Below are 12309 nucleotides of genomic sequence, written 5' to 3' on the forward strand. Positions count from 1 at the left end.
CTTTTTGGGCCCGAAAAGTGTCACATTTTGATGTCTAGCAATAATCCTTTCAAAATCCGACCAAAAAATGCAAGAATTTCCTGTTGCAACACCACACAACAACCTCCTCTCTTCCATTGCCACACTTCTTCTCTCTTTCCTTCCACCACAACAACCACACACAGCAATCACAACAACCACACCCATCTCTTTCACCCATTCCTCATTCACTTCCATGATCCACAACAACTACAACTACAACAACATTAACAACAACACTAACTCCACTTCTCCATCCTTCAATCTTTCCTCCGTATGTCATCCTTTTCTCTTCCAACCAGGTCTCTCTCGAGAATGGAACGGAACCTATGAATTTGGACTCTGTCCCGATACCTATTCAAGTTTTGCCTTGTGTTTGATTTTAGTGGTGGCCTATGTCATGACCGTGGGTTTGAGTGGAATTGGAATTTTCTGGAAGAGACAGAGTGGACATGTGAAAGCTCGAGATCCTCTTTATTTGGAAATGACTTGTGTGGCAAATTTTGTGTTTGTGGTGGGTTTGACCATGAGGATTGTGGTTGGAAGGAAATTGTTTCCGTGTGGATTGTTGACGGTTTGCTTTTTTATTTTACCACCAGGTTTGTAAATTTGTAAATGAGCTCATTTGAAACTTGGATAATCTTGAATAATTTTGATCGAATCGATGGAATCTTGTCGAAAATAATATAATGTTGATACTATTTAAAATAATGCATGAAATTCAATCTGTGTGTGTGGATACTAATAATACTTATAATACATGCAACAATGCTCGTCAATCATACACACAGCCATGATGTTACCCACCGTATTTCGATTAATGAGACTCTATCTCATGTACAGAATTAATTTAAAAAAGATGAAATTATTTGAAAGTCCGAAAACCATCGCCACCAATACCTCAGTCAAAGAAATTGATCCAACAACAACAGAAGCAGCAGTTCATGCAACAATGACCATTCCATCCATCACCAATACCACTGCCACGGCACCAAATTCTATCGATAAGAATGATTCTCTCAATCATTCGAAATTAATGATGAACTTTGCCATGTTTGGACAAGAAGATATTTCACATCGACAGGAACTTGTTTCCAATGTCATGAATCCTCCATCCAATGTTGCACTCTCTCTTGAAATTTCGCACCACCTTGTACAACAACAACAGATGGAGCTTTTTCCACAGGTCGATTTTCAAGCACTCGATGAGGATCCAACCTCCACCGATAATGATTCTGAAACGATGGCTGACATTTCGACGTGGCGTCTCAGTGAAGTGAAGGATTTCTCAGAAGTGAAAAAGGAAATTAGAAATTTGAAAATCATGAACTTTTTTGTAAGCTACAAATTTATATTATTGATGTATGGATTGGCCTTTGTGATGGGTGTGGCCATTTGGTTATTACTTGGAACCATTGAAGAAGTCATTTACAATTCGAGTCAAGATCCCAATAAGAAACGAATATTTCTTTTGGAGGGAGGAATGTTGGTGTTTGATCGAGGATGTGGATTTACAACAACGACCATTCTAATAGTTGGATTGGAAGCTCTTTTTTATATTGTTATTGAAGTGATATTCTTGATATTGAGCTTTTTTGCAGATCGAGACACTTGGAGTATTAAGAAAGAAGCTTTGATTTTAATTATTTTTCAATTGATTGCTGCAGTGATTTTTATTGTGGTTATTACTGAAATTTTGTTGGATTATTTGGTTCCAACAGGTTTGGCACTTTGGGTTTATAACTATTTGGAAGTTTGGATTTGTGTGACACTTCCTGTCATTTATGCCATTCGATACGATGCACGTCAACAACAACAACAATTCAATTCCAACGATTGCAATGATTTAGAGCTTCAACCTGTGACAACCATTCAAGGCGCCTCTAGAGAAAGTGGACTCGAAAAAATTCTTAAAAACAAATAGACATTTGACATCATGTTGGATTTTGCAAGAAGATCCTTCGCCACAGAATCCGTTCAATGTTGGCCTGACATTCAACGTTTCAAGAAAACCAAACGCTCAAACCGAAAGACAGCTGCCATGCACATTTTGAATGCTTATCTGACATTGGGAGCTCCTTTAGAATTGAACATGCCACACATTGAAGAAAAGAAACAAGAATTATTACCTTTCATTGAGAACGAATCAAAAAATAATCCAATTCCACACCATTTATTCGACTCGATTCAAGATCATTGTTTGAATGATATGGCAGATTTATTTGAGCGATTGAAACAATCAAATTCAGAAATTTATGAACTCGTTCAAAGTTATTCTCAACGAAAGAAAAAAATTGACAATCACATTGACAACAATCATAACGACAACAAACAAAAGCCCTCCACGAATGATCACTGCCAAATGTGAACCTACGAATGATCCGATCACAACAACAACATCAATGACTTTTTCTAATCATTAATATTTTGAAAACGAATGAATCATAGTTACTGAACATGATGTATTCATGAGAGGAAACACAACGAGCGATGAACATTTTTCAATTCTCACATGTTTTATTACATGATTTCAATCACACAAATGACTCAAAGAAGAAGAACAACTCAAAGATTGAAAACTTTGTATTATTCACACACACACAGATTGACACGTACATACACACAACAACGAACAGTTCGTCAAAAGAAAAACTGTTTCGAACTCTTCACACACACACACTGATCTATTTCTCGATTCAACTCTTGAAGCGACCCATGAGGATCATTCAAATCTCTGAACACTCATTGGTCTAATAGTATGGATGGTGATGTGGATATCTATATCTATGACGATATCTGTAAGGACGACGACGATAATAATCATATGGCCTGTAAGGATATCCATAATTGTCTTCCTCGAATTCACTTTCGAATCCACTTGGACCACTACCTTGTCCTTGATCATTGGGTGAGTTGTCTTCAGAATCGGCTGGATCGACGCTTTGAGAAGGTTGTGGTTGTTGTTGACCATTCACGTAATAACAACAAGCAAAGAGAACCACTAAGGCTACGAGAAGGAAAATGATGGATTTCTTCATATTGTAGGATTAATTGAAAGAAGGAGAGAATTCGTTTTGAAATGTTTTTTAAGAGAGCTGGAAAATGTTAAGCTTAACATTGAAATTCGAATTTGTTTCATGTGGAAGAGAGTTTATTCTACATTTGAACTTTTCCCTTATCCATTTTGGAAAATGAACATTTTGAGAAGATGTTCTTGGAGTGGATCTGGCATGTCGACCAGAGTGACGATGAGAGCATTTACAGGGTGATACTCTATTTAAAGATAAAGATGGAAATACACCAAAAATAGAAATTCCAAAAGTGTATTTACTGGTCTTGTCAAAATCCTGCATACACACAACTATTGAAATAGATTAAAAAGATATCATTCATCTACATACAGAATACAAAGTTATTTTTTATAACACAGAATATATATATTTACAGAGAGCGAGAGAGCAAAAGGAACTGACGAGATGACAACACTTCACACATGATGGCTCTTGTTCTCTCAAGAATTTAATAATTCATTCCATATCCATAATTTTGCATGTTGTTATTATATGGCATTGGATAATTTTGCATTGGGTAATTTTGCATTTGATAATATGGCATTGGATAAGGCTTATGGTAATAATATGGTCTGTGATGATAATAGTATGGTCTGTGATGATAATAAGGACGCATGTAATAAGGATGACGGTAGTAAGGCATGTGTCCATAACCGTGACCATACATGTTACGACCATAGTAGCTACTTCCCATGTTGCCATAACCATACATGCTTCTTCCATGGCCATACATGTTGCCATAACTTCCGCCACGACCGTACATACTTCCATAGCCACCGCCACGACCATAACTGTCCTCGGCCTCCTCGGATTCTTCGGACTCTTCGGATTCTTCCGCTTCAAAGGTAGGATCCACACCTTCATCATCACCTTGAGTTTGTCCAGAGGATGATTGACCGCCTTGTTGAGCCGGTTGTTGTGCTGCTTGTTGGGCGTGACAATAACAGCATGCAAGAAGTGCTACGAGAAGCACTGCAAGAAGGAGAGTGCAAGTTTTCTTGGCGAACATTTAAAATGTTGAAAAGTATGAAGGAATGTGATTCCAAGATTGGGAAGAAGAGATTCGCAACGATCTTTGGAATGAGTGAACTAACGAATGAATGAATGAATGTAATCAGAATTGGCGATTGAAAATAGTTACAAAGAAATGCTGGTAATATTAATGCGCAAGAGCGGATTGTGTTTTTTTGCGAAAGACAGTAGTTACTGTTCGATTTTTATATTGTTTTGCATTGAGAAGAGGAATGCATGCATGATTGTTTTTATTGGAAAACAACAAACTCGATGCATTTGGAACATTACTATTTTTGTACAATTGAACTGAAATTAAGAACTTGCCCCCAACGAACTTTTCCAAACACAACACCACCTATAGTTAGAATTGGTGAATTAACAATTTTAATGAAGATCTCTATCAGTAAAAGGATGGCACTAGGATTTGAAGAAAAGAATCACAAACGGAGAGACAAATTGTCATTTCCAAATTTGTATAAGTCGTTTCATGAAAGAGTTCTTTCCTCAAGTTCGTGTTGTGTTGTATACACCCATACGCACACACATTAACAGCTCTTGTGTCCGTTAACTGTTGGACTTTGAATTTCCAGTCTTGGAATGCATTGCCTTATTGAACCTTATTGAATGGCAAGTGACATTTCTTACAACATGAATTATTATCTCACTGCTACCACTACTACTTTCATGTTGCTTTCATCATTTGAGAACAAACCAACAAGGAGATTGAAAATTTTCAGAGAGTTTGTCAACCATTTTCAATATAACACCAAATTTCCAAACTTTCAATTTATTATTGAAAGAGAATTTACAGATATGTGTTACAATGACTCTCAATACTTGCTGCCATAACGAGGTTTGTAGTATCCATAGCGTTGTCGATATCGACGAGAGGGATCCGGACGACGTCGACGACGACCATAACGATAACAACCATAACCACGACAACGAGGACGTACCTCATCCTCAATCTCTGGAGAATATTCGTCACCACCTTGTCCTCCACCTTGTCCATCAGAACTCTCATTCTCTTCACTACTTTTGAATTGAAAAGCTCTTTTGTGTCTGCCACCACCACGTCCACCACCACCACCCTGTCCTGGATAACCATAGCCATAACCTCCTGGATAGCCATAACCATAGCCATAACCTCCTGGATATCCTTGGCCTGGATAACCATAACCACCACCATAAGGATTTCCCCAAGGATCTCTCCATCTCCAACCAGGGTAAGGTGGTTGAAAAGAGCCACCACCTTGTCCTCCACCTTGTCCACCACCTCCTTGTCCACCACCTCCTTGTCCTTCACCACCTTGTCCTTCACCTCCTTGTCCTTCACCACCTTGTCCTTCACCTCCTTGTCCTTCACCTCCTTGTCCTTCACCTCCTTGTCCTTCACCTCCTTGTCCTTCACCTCCTTGTCCTTCACTACCTTCACCTCCTTGTCCTTCACCACCTTGTCCACCACCACCTTGTCCTTCACCACCTCCTTGTCCTTCACCACCTTGTCCTTCACCACCAACTTGGTCCGGTCTACGACGACGTCTTCTTTGATTTCGTCTTCTTCTTCGACAATTACGACCACGACATCTGTTTCTACGACGTCTTCTTCTTCTTCTTCGTGCATATGGACTGCCAGAATATCCCGTTCCATACGGTGGTTGTGGTTGTGGTTGACATTGAATGTAGGTACAGAAAATTAAGATGAACAAAAGAAGAAGTGCAAGAGAGGCAACGATTAAGGAACGACGTCGAATGGGATGGAAGAAGAGTTTAATACTACTGCTACTACCACCCCAACTGCTGCTGCTAATGAATGGTTGAATCATCATGTTGTTGTGAATGTGTGAAGGATTGGTAATTTTTCGTTTTGTTTCTTGTTTGAAAAAAGAAATTCATCCGTTTTTCACAAGAGTTGAAATTGGATTCTGTGTATGGTGGTCTAGTGAAGAAGATCAAGCTTGTGGTTCAGCAATGTAGAGAGTGGAGTTGTGTGAGGCTGTGGCCAAATCTTTTTTCCATTTTAGGTAACTCTACAAAATGAGATTATTTTTGATATCTTACGAAAATGGAAATATATCATTTGGAGAAACCAAGGTTGGAACAGCAACCAGAACTGGATCCATAAACTCAACAGTTCTTAGCTTGTTGAAGAAGACAGCATTTTTGGTTTATACACTGGAATCAATTTCATGAGATTTCGAAAGATGATTTATTATTGCACTTCAGAAATTGTCATCAAGACCACATCAAGGCCTTATACATAATATCTTCTAATGGGAAGAATTCCTCTCCAAGGAGAAGGAGGACTCTCTCTCACTGCTTTTGAATTTCTTCTAATAGAAGAATTGCTTCGAGAATTTGCTGGAACATGAGAGAGATCGCCTTTCACATTTCTACGTCGACGTCTGACATTTCTTCTTCGATTGATGGGTCTTCTTCTTGACCGTCTTCTTACTTGTCTTCTTCTTCTTGGTCCAACACGTCTCCTTCCTTGTCTTCTTCTTGACTGTCTTCTTCCTCTTCTTCGTCCACGACGTCGATCTCTTCTTCGATCCCTTCTCCTTCCTCGACGATCACGACGTCTTCCTCGACGACGATCTCTTCTTCTTCTTCCTCGACGACGATCACGTCTTCGATCTCTTCGTCTTCTTCCTCGACGACGATCACCAGGTTTTCTTGGACCAGGTCGATCTTTGTCTGGTGGTTGAGGAGGTTTCGATGGTCTTTGACCCTCATTTCCACCACTTGGTGGCTCACCACCTTCTTCTCCACCTCCTCCTCCACTTGGTGGTTCGCCTCCACCTCCTCCTCCACCTGGTGGCTCACCACCTCCTCCACCATCGTCGCCACCTCCCTCATCCCCTCCTCCACCTGTTGGTGGTTGTTCACCACCACCACCAGAGGGTTGTCCTCCTCCTTCATCCCCACCTCCTTCATCTCCACCTCCTTCATCTCCACCTCCTTCATCTCCACCTCCTTCATCTCCACCTCCTTCATCTCCACCTCCTTCATCTCCACCTCCTTCATCTCCACCTCCTTCATCTCCACCTCCCACTCCACCTTGGGATCCTCCACCTCCGGATTGCTGCTGAGCTAGAACTTGCATGATGATTCGAACGATTTGTTCAATTTGAGCAGGAGTAGGAACTGCTTGTTGTTGAATGCTGTAAGGAGAGGGAGATTGTCCTTCGACCACAACATATTGAGAAGGATGATGATCTGAAGAAATCCAACACCAGAAACAACCGATAATGATCAAGACAAGAAGAGCATAGAAGAATGTACTTCTTCTTCTTGTGTTTAAATAGGATTGATAATGTTGTTGATGAGTATGCAAAATCATGTTTTTTTCAATGAAAAACCTGTTGAGAGGAAACCGTGAGCTTTAATGGTCTTCGTATTTGACCGAATAAGGTCAGAAGCACACGTGATCTGAAATGAATCATGCATTATTTCATCATTATTTCAACAATACTTTCCTTTTTTGAAACTAGTTATTTACATTTTTGTTAAGATATGAATTTGGGAATTAACTTTATTTGTGAGGTTACTTTAGAAAGTAAATGGAGTAGGTTCAGAACAAACCTCTCTGAACTGTTTGAAAGTTCGTTTTGAAGCTTTTTGAAAGAGTTCATACTAAATTTAATTCTAAAGTTCGTTTGATCTTCTTGGTTTTTATTATTGCTATACAACAAAAAAACCTCTACAGTCACATCTGATCACTCCAACAACTCCATAAATATGTGAAACAAAGTCAAACAATGTTTTCAACTCTCGTTTCTAGAGAAAAATGATTCCTCAACGAGTGCATTGATCAACTATTTCAGGGGGTTTTTCAACACTTGACATGAATCTCATTTCACATCACCATCATGATGGACACCTTCACTCTTGGAAGAATGTGAAAAATGTCCTTAACAGAGTTGTTGGATGTGTAAAAGTAGTCGCATTTGAAAGAGATCTTTGTTGATGAGAATTGGGATGGTCTCAGCAACCAAGATGAAGTTATTAGAATAGTGATCTTGATGAGTAATAACAACAGATGATGATTTATTGTTCAATAGGTTTCTCATTTATGATTTATTCTTCTTTTTCAAATTGAGGATAATTTCCATACGAATAAGGACCAGTATTATAATAATAAGGTCGTGGATTGTATTGGAATTGATAATAATAAGGTTGTTGCTGAGTATAATATTGTTGAAATTGATAGGCGTAGGGTTGACTCCAGTAATAAGTGGTGAAGGGTGGAAGGAAGTAATAGGAAATGAAATATTGTAGATCGTAGGGTGGATCGAGTGGAATGTTTTCTCCATAGATTTGTTTCTGAGCATTCACAAGACATGCAGAGAGGAGAAATAAAATGACAAGTGACAGCAATAAGGAGCGCATGGTAGTGACGACGGTTTGGATGACAATAGAATTATTTGAAATATGCGAAGAGATGAATTAATTTCGAGAAAGGAGTTTTTTTTGGGTTGTGAAAGAGATGGCCCATGCTCGACACAATTCACCAAGTGTGGCAGGATCACAGCACTCGATTTGAAGTATTTCTAAATAAAGAATCAACATGAAATAAAATTAAAAAAGTAAATTTTGCATGTCTAGAAATACGATGTCAAGACATTAGAACAAGACTTCAACAAGTGAAAGGTCGATCCAAAAACTCCATCAGAATATGAATTTTAATTTTTTATTATAATAAATATAATTTTATTTTTTTATTTAATTTAATATTATTTGTAAATAAGAGAAGATTACTCTTCTTAAATAAAAAAAAAATTTAATGATCTAAATTATTAATACAATCTAAAGGATTACACTTTTGTTTGATTCTGTTCTAGATGAATTTCCTTTCCCTTCATTTCTTGAGCCTCCATTCGTTTTTCATCCTTTTCTTCCATTTGTAGAATCAAAGGATTGTACAACAACAAGACGAAAATGGCAAACACCAACACTCCAAAACATTGTAAAAAGTAATCAATAATATGCAAATAACTAACATATAAAGAAGTGAAGATGGAAACGATAGCTGCCAAAATCTGGATGAAAGCACTCAAGACCATTCCAATGACAAGTCCAACAATTTTGATGTAAGGTCTTTGTAGTGATTGAGCCAAATTGGTGGATTGATTGGTTTTGGCATGTGACACATTTTGAGATCGTTTTCGAACCACATGTAGTAATCGAGCTCCAATGGATACAAATAGGATAGTTTCTAACATCATGACACTGACATAGATGAGAAAGAGAACAATGTAAATTGGAGTTGGATCCACTCTGAGAATTCTCATTTTGAGAAGTAAATTGATAATTCCATTTACAATGACAAGAGCAAAGAAAATGGTGGCTGCGATGGCTGTAATGACAGAGACAGTCCAAAACAAAATATTATACGTCTTGAAGGACATTGCTCCAGCCATCTTGACAGTTTTTAAGCTAAAGGAAAAGGAAGACATCAAAATGTCAAATGCCAAAATGACATCCAAGAAGAACAACTTACAATACGGCCATGATAAAACTCATAATCACCAAGATAGTCGCCATTTGTGAAAAGACCAAAACATTTTCCATCACTGAAAATACCCACATGACCACTTGATAGGAATTCAAATTCTCCACACGAGTCAAATCCTCAAATTGATTCACTCTCAATCCAGTTCCATTATACACCAATCTAAATACCAGCCCAAAATATTGAACCAAAATGAATACCGAAAGCAAGAAGAAGAGAATTTTGTGATTTCTCTTAATGGTCGCTCTTGCCTTATACATGACATAACCAATGACAACAAGAAGAATGGAAAAAACAACAATGAAAAAACAAGAATTGACAATGGAGGAAATATTTTCGGTAGAGTTGGGGAAGAGTTTGGAAAGAGAGGCATGAGTCACGTTGTTGTTATTGGAAGTGTTGTTGTTGTTGGGATTTGTTTGTAATAATTCAAACGAATTATCGTGGAAGAGCAATGCTTGAGAAATGTCAAACAATAGAGAGGAGAAATCGCTAAGAGAAGACATGATGGCGACAATGGTAGAGGAGGATTCGAGTTTTTTAGCGATAGATATGATGATGATTGGTGGTCGTTTGGTGGTTGTGGTGAACAACAAGCTGGATTGGAATATAATACAAATTTGGAAAGATGCAAAGATGACACTATGGACAAGATGAAGCTATCAAAACCTTTCAAAGAAGAGAGATGCACGACCACACACGCGATATGGAGCAGACACAAACGATGTTGTGAATCAAATTGATGTTGTTGTTTTGGTTTTTTTGTCAAGATTTGTTTCGTTGGACAGAGAGAAACTGCGAAATAGAGACAAACTGATGAGAATAACATGATTGTAATTGCCCGCGAGTATTGAACCTCGCTAAGAAAGGGAAATATTCAACAAAAAGGGAATTCTTTCAAGGTCAGAAGTGGCGAAAGACTCAACACAAGGTGCAAGCGAAAACAACTCTGGAAACCCTTCAAGGTGGCCAACGATACAACACAAGGTGCACATCATTCATCTCATTGACCAACAATCGCTTGAATCAAGGTTGTTGTCTTCCGTCTGATCATCACGTTGGAGAAATTGATCAATGATGACTGTTCCCTCAATCCTTGCACACACTTTTACTCACCTCCACTTTGAAACTGAGAAAACTGTAAGCTATAATATCACAATAAAAGTGATGTTTTACTTAGTCTTGAATGGCAACAACAACTTGGGCAGGTCTCAACACTCTCTCATTGAGAATCCAGCCACTCTTTAGTACCATGGCAACAGAGCCATTTGGATGCTTGTCGCTTGGTGGAATCTTCATCATGGCTTCATGGAAATTTGGATCGAAGGGAGTTTGTTCTCCAATTTCGAGTTTTGTCACTCCGTTTCTTTCCAAAACCTTCAACAAGACAGTTTCAGTCATTTTCACTCCTTCCACTGCGGTCTGTAGTGCCTTTGCCTTCTTTCGCAAATCTTCAGTGCAGTCTGGGCTGTCTTGTACCAATTTAGTAATTTCCGAAACGTCTTCAACATTCAAATGTTTCAACCCACTCTCCAAATTATCCACAACTTCCAAAAGATGCTTTGAGAAAGATTGCAAAGCAAACTTCTTTGCATTATCCACATCATTCTTTGCAATACGACGAACATTTTGCATTTCAGCAACAGCTCTCTTCAATTGGTCGTCCAACTTGGCGTTTTTTTCTTTCAATGCCTCAATTTCCTTTTCGAGTTCTTTTACCTTGGCATCATCAGCAGCAGCTGTTTGTTGTTGCTTGGTTTGTTCTTGAGCTTGTTTCGTTTGCTCCTTTTCTACAGAAGGTTTTTCCTCAGCTTGTTGCTGGGTGTTATTTTGTTGTTGAGTTTGTTGCTGAGTATTGTTGTTATTATTTGTTTGTTGTTGAGTTTGTTGAGAGGATGAAGAGGCTTGTTCCCATGAAGCTCCGGAATTGTTATTGTTGCTACTTCCAAATCCAAAAACATTTCTCGTTTGAGTAGTATTGAAAATGTTTGCTGTTCTGGTGGTGGTAAAGGCAGCCGAGGATTTTTTCATCATCATCACGGAGGAACGTGAGTAGCAAGTACCGGCTTTCAAAAGTGAAGCCAAACATTTAGATGTTGTTGATTGCATCATCTTTTAAAGTGGGTGTTGTTCTTGGTGTTTGAAGTGATTTCGGGTGAGAACAAGAGAGCGAGCAAGGCTTTGGAATTTTTTTTTTCGTTTCAAAAAATTAATACTTTTTTTGATTGAATTTTTGGTGTTTGGGGCTCTCTCAAGCTTTGGAGCTTGGAATCCAATCAAAAAGAAGAAGTTGGCAACTTTTCGGAAAACGGAGCCGGAGGTTGTTTTTGGGCCTTCATCATCTTGCCTTCCGAGGTGGTCATTGGGTTCGTTCTTTGGGGAAAAGAGAAGCAGTTCGAAGATTTTTGTGTTAAAAAAATATTGGAGAAGAAATAGTGACTCTGTTGATTCTCTTCTTTGTTTTGAATGACAATTCGGCCCGAGATTGAACCAGGATTATAAATTTTAATCCAAAAGATGTTAAAAAGATTTTGCATGTAGTGGATTTCTCCAAACAAAAGAATTCATTTGATTTGGCGAATGGATGCATCGTGATGTTGTAGTTTTTGCATCATTGAATGGCTTGATGGACATTGGATTAATATCTCTTGAACGGTTTGTTGATGGTGCGAATTGTGACAGTCAATACGT

General features: G+C 38.4%; 9 protein-coding genes across 9 annotated transcripts; 2 read left to right on the plus strand and 7 right to left on the minus strand.

Annotated features, from left to right (window-relative positions):
* Positions 1 to 67: 67 nt before the first annotated feature.
* Positions 68 to 1942, plus strand: FDP41_005716 (uncharacterized protein; the record flags this gene model as incomplete). The annotated part of the gene is made up of 2 exons (XM_044709271.1): positions 68 to 617; positions 810 to 1942. The coding sequence occupies 2 exons, from the start codon at positions 68 to 70 to the stop codon at positions 1940 to 1942; spliced, it is 1683 nt and encodes a 560-aa protein (XP_044559676.1).
* Positions 1943 to 1954: 12 nt separating this feature from the next.
* Positions 1955 to 2386, plus strand: FDP41_005717 (uncharacterized protein; the record flags this gene model as incomplete). Its single annotated transcript, XM_044709272.1, has 1 exon — positions 1955 to 2386. The coding sequence occupies one exon, from the start codon at positions 1955 to 1957 to the stop codon at positions 2384 to 2386; it is 432 nt and encodes a 143-aa protein (XP_044559677.1).
* A 382-nt stretch (positions 2387 to 2768) lies between these two features.
* FDP41_005718 (uncharacterized protein) lies at positions 2769 to 3056 on the minus strand (the record flags this gene model as incomplete). The annotated part of the gene is made up of 1 exon (XM_044709273.1): positions 2769 to 3056. One exon carries the CDS (start codon positions 3054 to 3056, stop codon positions 2769 to 2771), a length of 288 nt encoding a protein of 95 aa, XP_044559678.1.
* A 481-nt stretch (positions 3057 to 3537) lies between these two features.
* On the minus strand, positions 3538 to 4098 carry FDP41_005719 (uncharacterized protein; the record flags this gene model as incomplete). Its single annotated transcript, XM_044709274.1, has 1 exon — positions 3538 to 4098. The coding sequence occupies one exon, from the start codon at positions 4096 to 4098 to the stop codon at positions 3538 to 3540; it is 561 nt and encodes a 186-aa protein (XP_044559679.1).
* An 835-nt stretch (positions 4099 to 4933) lies between these two features.
* Positions 4934 to 5932, minus strand: FDP41_005720 (uncharacterized protein; the record flags this gene model as incomplete). Its single annotated transcript, XM_044709276.1, has 1 exon — positions 4934 to 5932. One exon carries the CDS (start codon positions 5930 to 5932, stop codon positions 4934 to 4936), a length of 999 nt encoding a protein of 332 aa, XP_044559680.1.
* Positions 5933 to 6357: 425 nt separating this feature from the next.
* Positions 6358 to 7446, minus strand: FDP41_005721 (uncharacterized protein; the record flags this gene model as incomplete). Its single annotated transcript, XM_044709277.1, has 1 exon — positions 6358 to 7446. One exon carries the CDS (start codon positions 7444 to 7446, stop codon positions 6358 to 6360), a length of 1089 nt encoding a protein of 362 aa, XP_044559681.1.
* A 737-nt stretch (positions 7447 to 8183) lies between these two features.
* FDP41_005722 (uncharacterized protein) lies at positions 8184 to 8495 on the minus strand (the record flags this gene model as incomplete). The annotated part of the gene is made up of 1 exon (XM_044709278.1): positions 8184 to 8495. The coding sequence occupies one exon, from the start codon at positions 8493 to 8495 to the stop codon at positions 8184 to 8186; it is 312 nt and encodes a 103-aa protein (XP_044559682.1).
* Positions 8496 to 8920: 425 nt separating this feature from the next.
* FDP41_005723 (uncharacterized protein) lies at positions 8921 to 10124 on the minus strand (the record flags this gene model as incomplete). The annotated part of the gene is made up of 2 exons (XM_044709279.1): positions 8921 to 9542; positions 9607 to 10124. 2 exons carry the CDS (start codon positions 10122 to 10124, stop codon positions 8921 to 8923), a joined length of 1140 nt encoding a protein of 379 aa, XP_044559683.1.
* Positions 10125 to 10794: 670 nt separating this feature from the next.
* FDP41_005724 (uncharacterized protein) lies at positions 10795 to 11730 on the minus strand (the record flags this gene model as incomplete). The annotated part of the gene is made up of 1 exon (XM_044709280.1): positions 10795 to 11730. The coding sequence occupies one exon, from the start codon at positions 11728 to 11730 to the stop codon at positions 10795 to 10797; it is 936 nt and encodes a 311-aa protein (XP_044559684.1).
* Between the last annotated feature and the right edge of the window lie 579 nt (positions 11731 to 12309).

This window comes from Naegleria fowleri (assembly GCF_008403515.1).
Source record: "Naegleria fowleri strain ATCC 30894 chromosome Unknown tig48, whole genome shotgun sequence".
In the NCBI taxonomy this organism is placed as follows: domain Eukaryota; phylum Heterolobosea; class Eutetramitea; order Acrasida; family Naegleriidae; genus Naegleria; species Naegleria fowleri.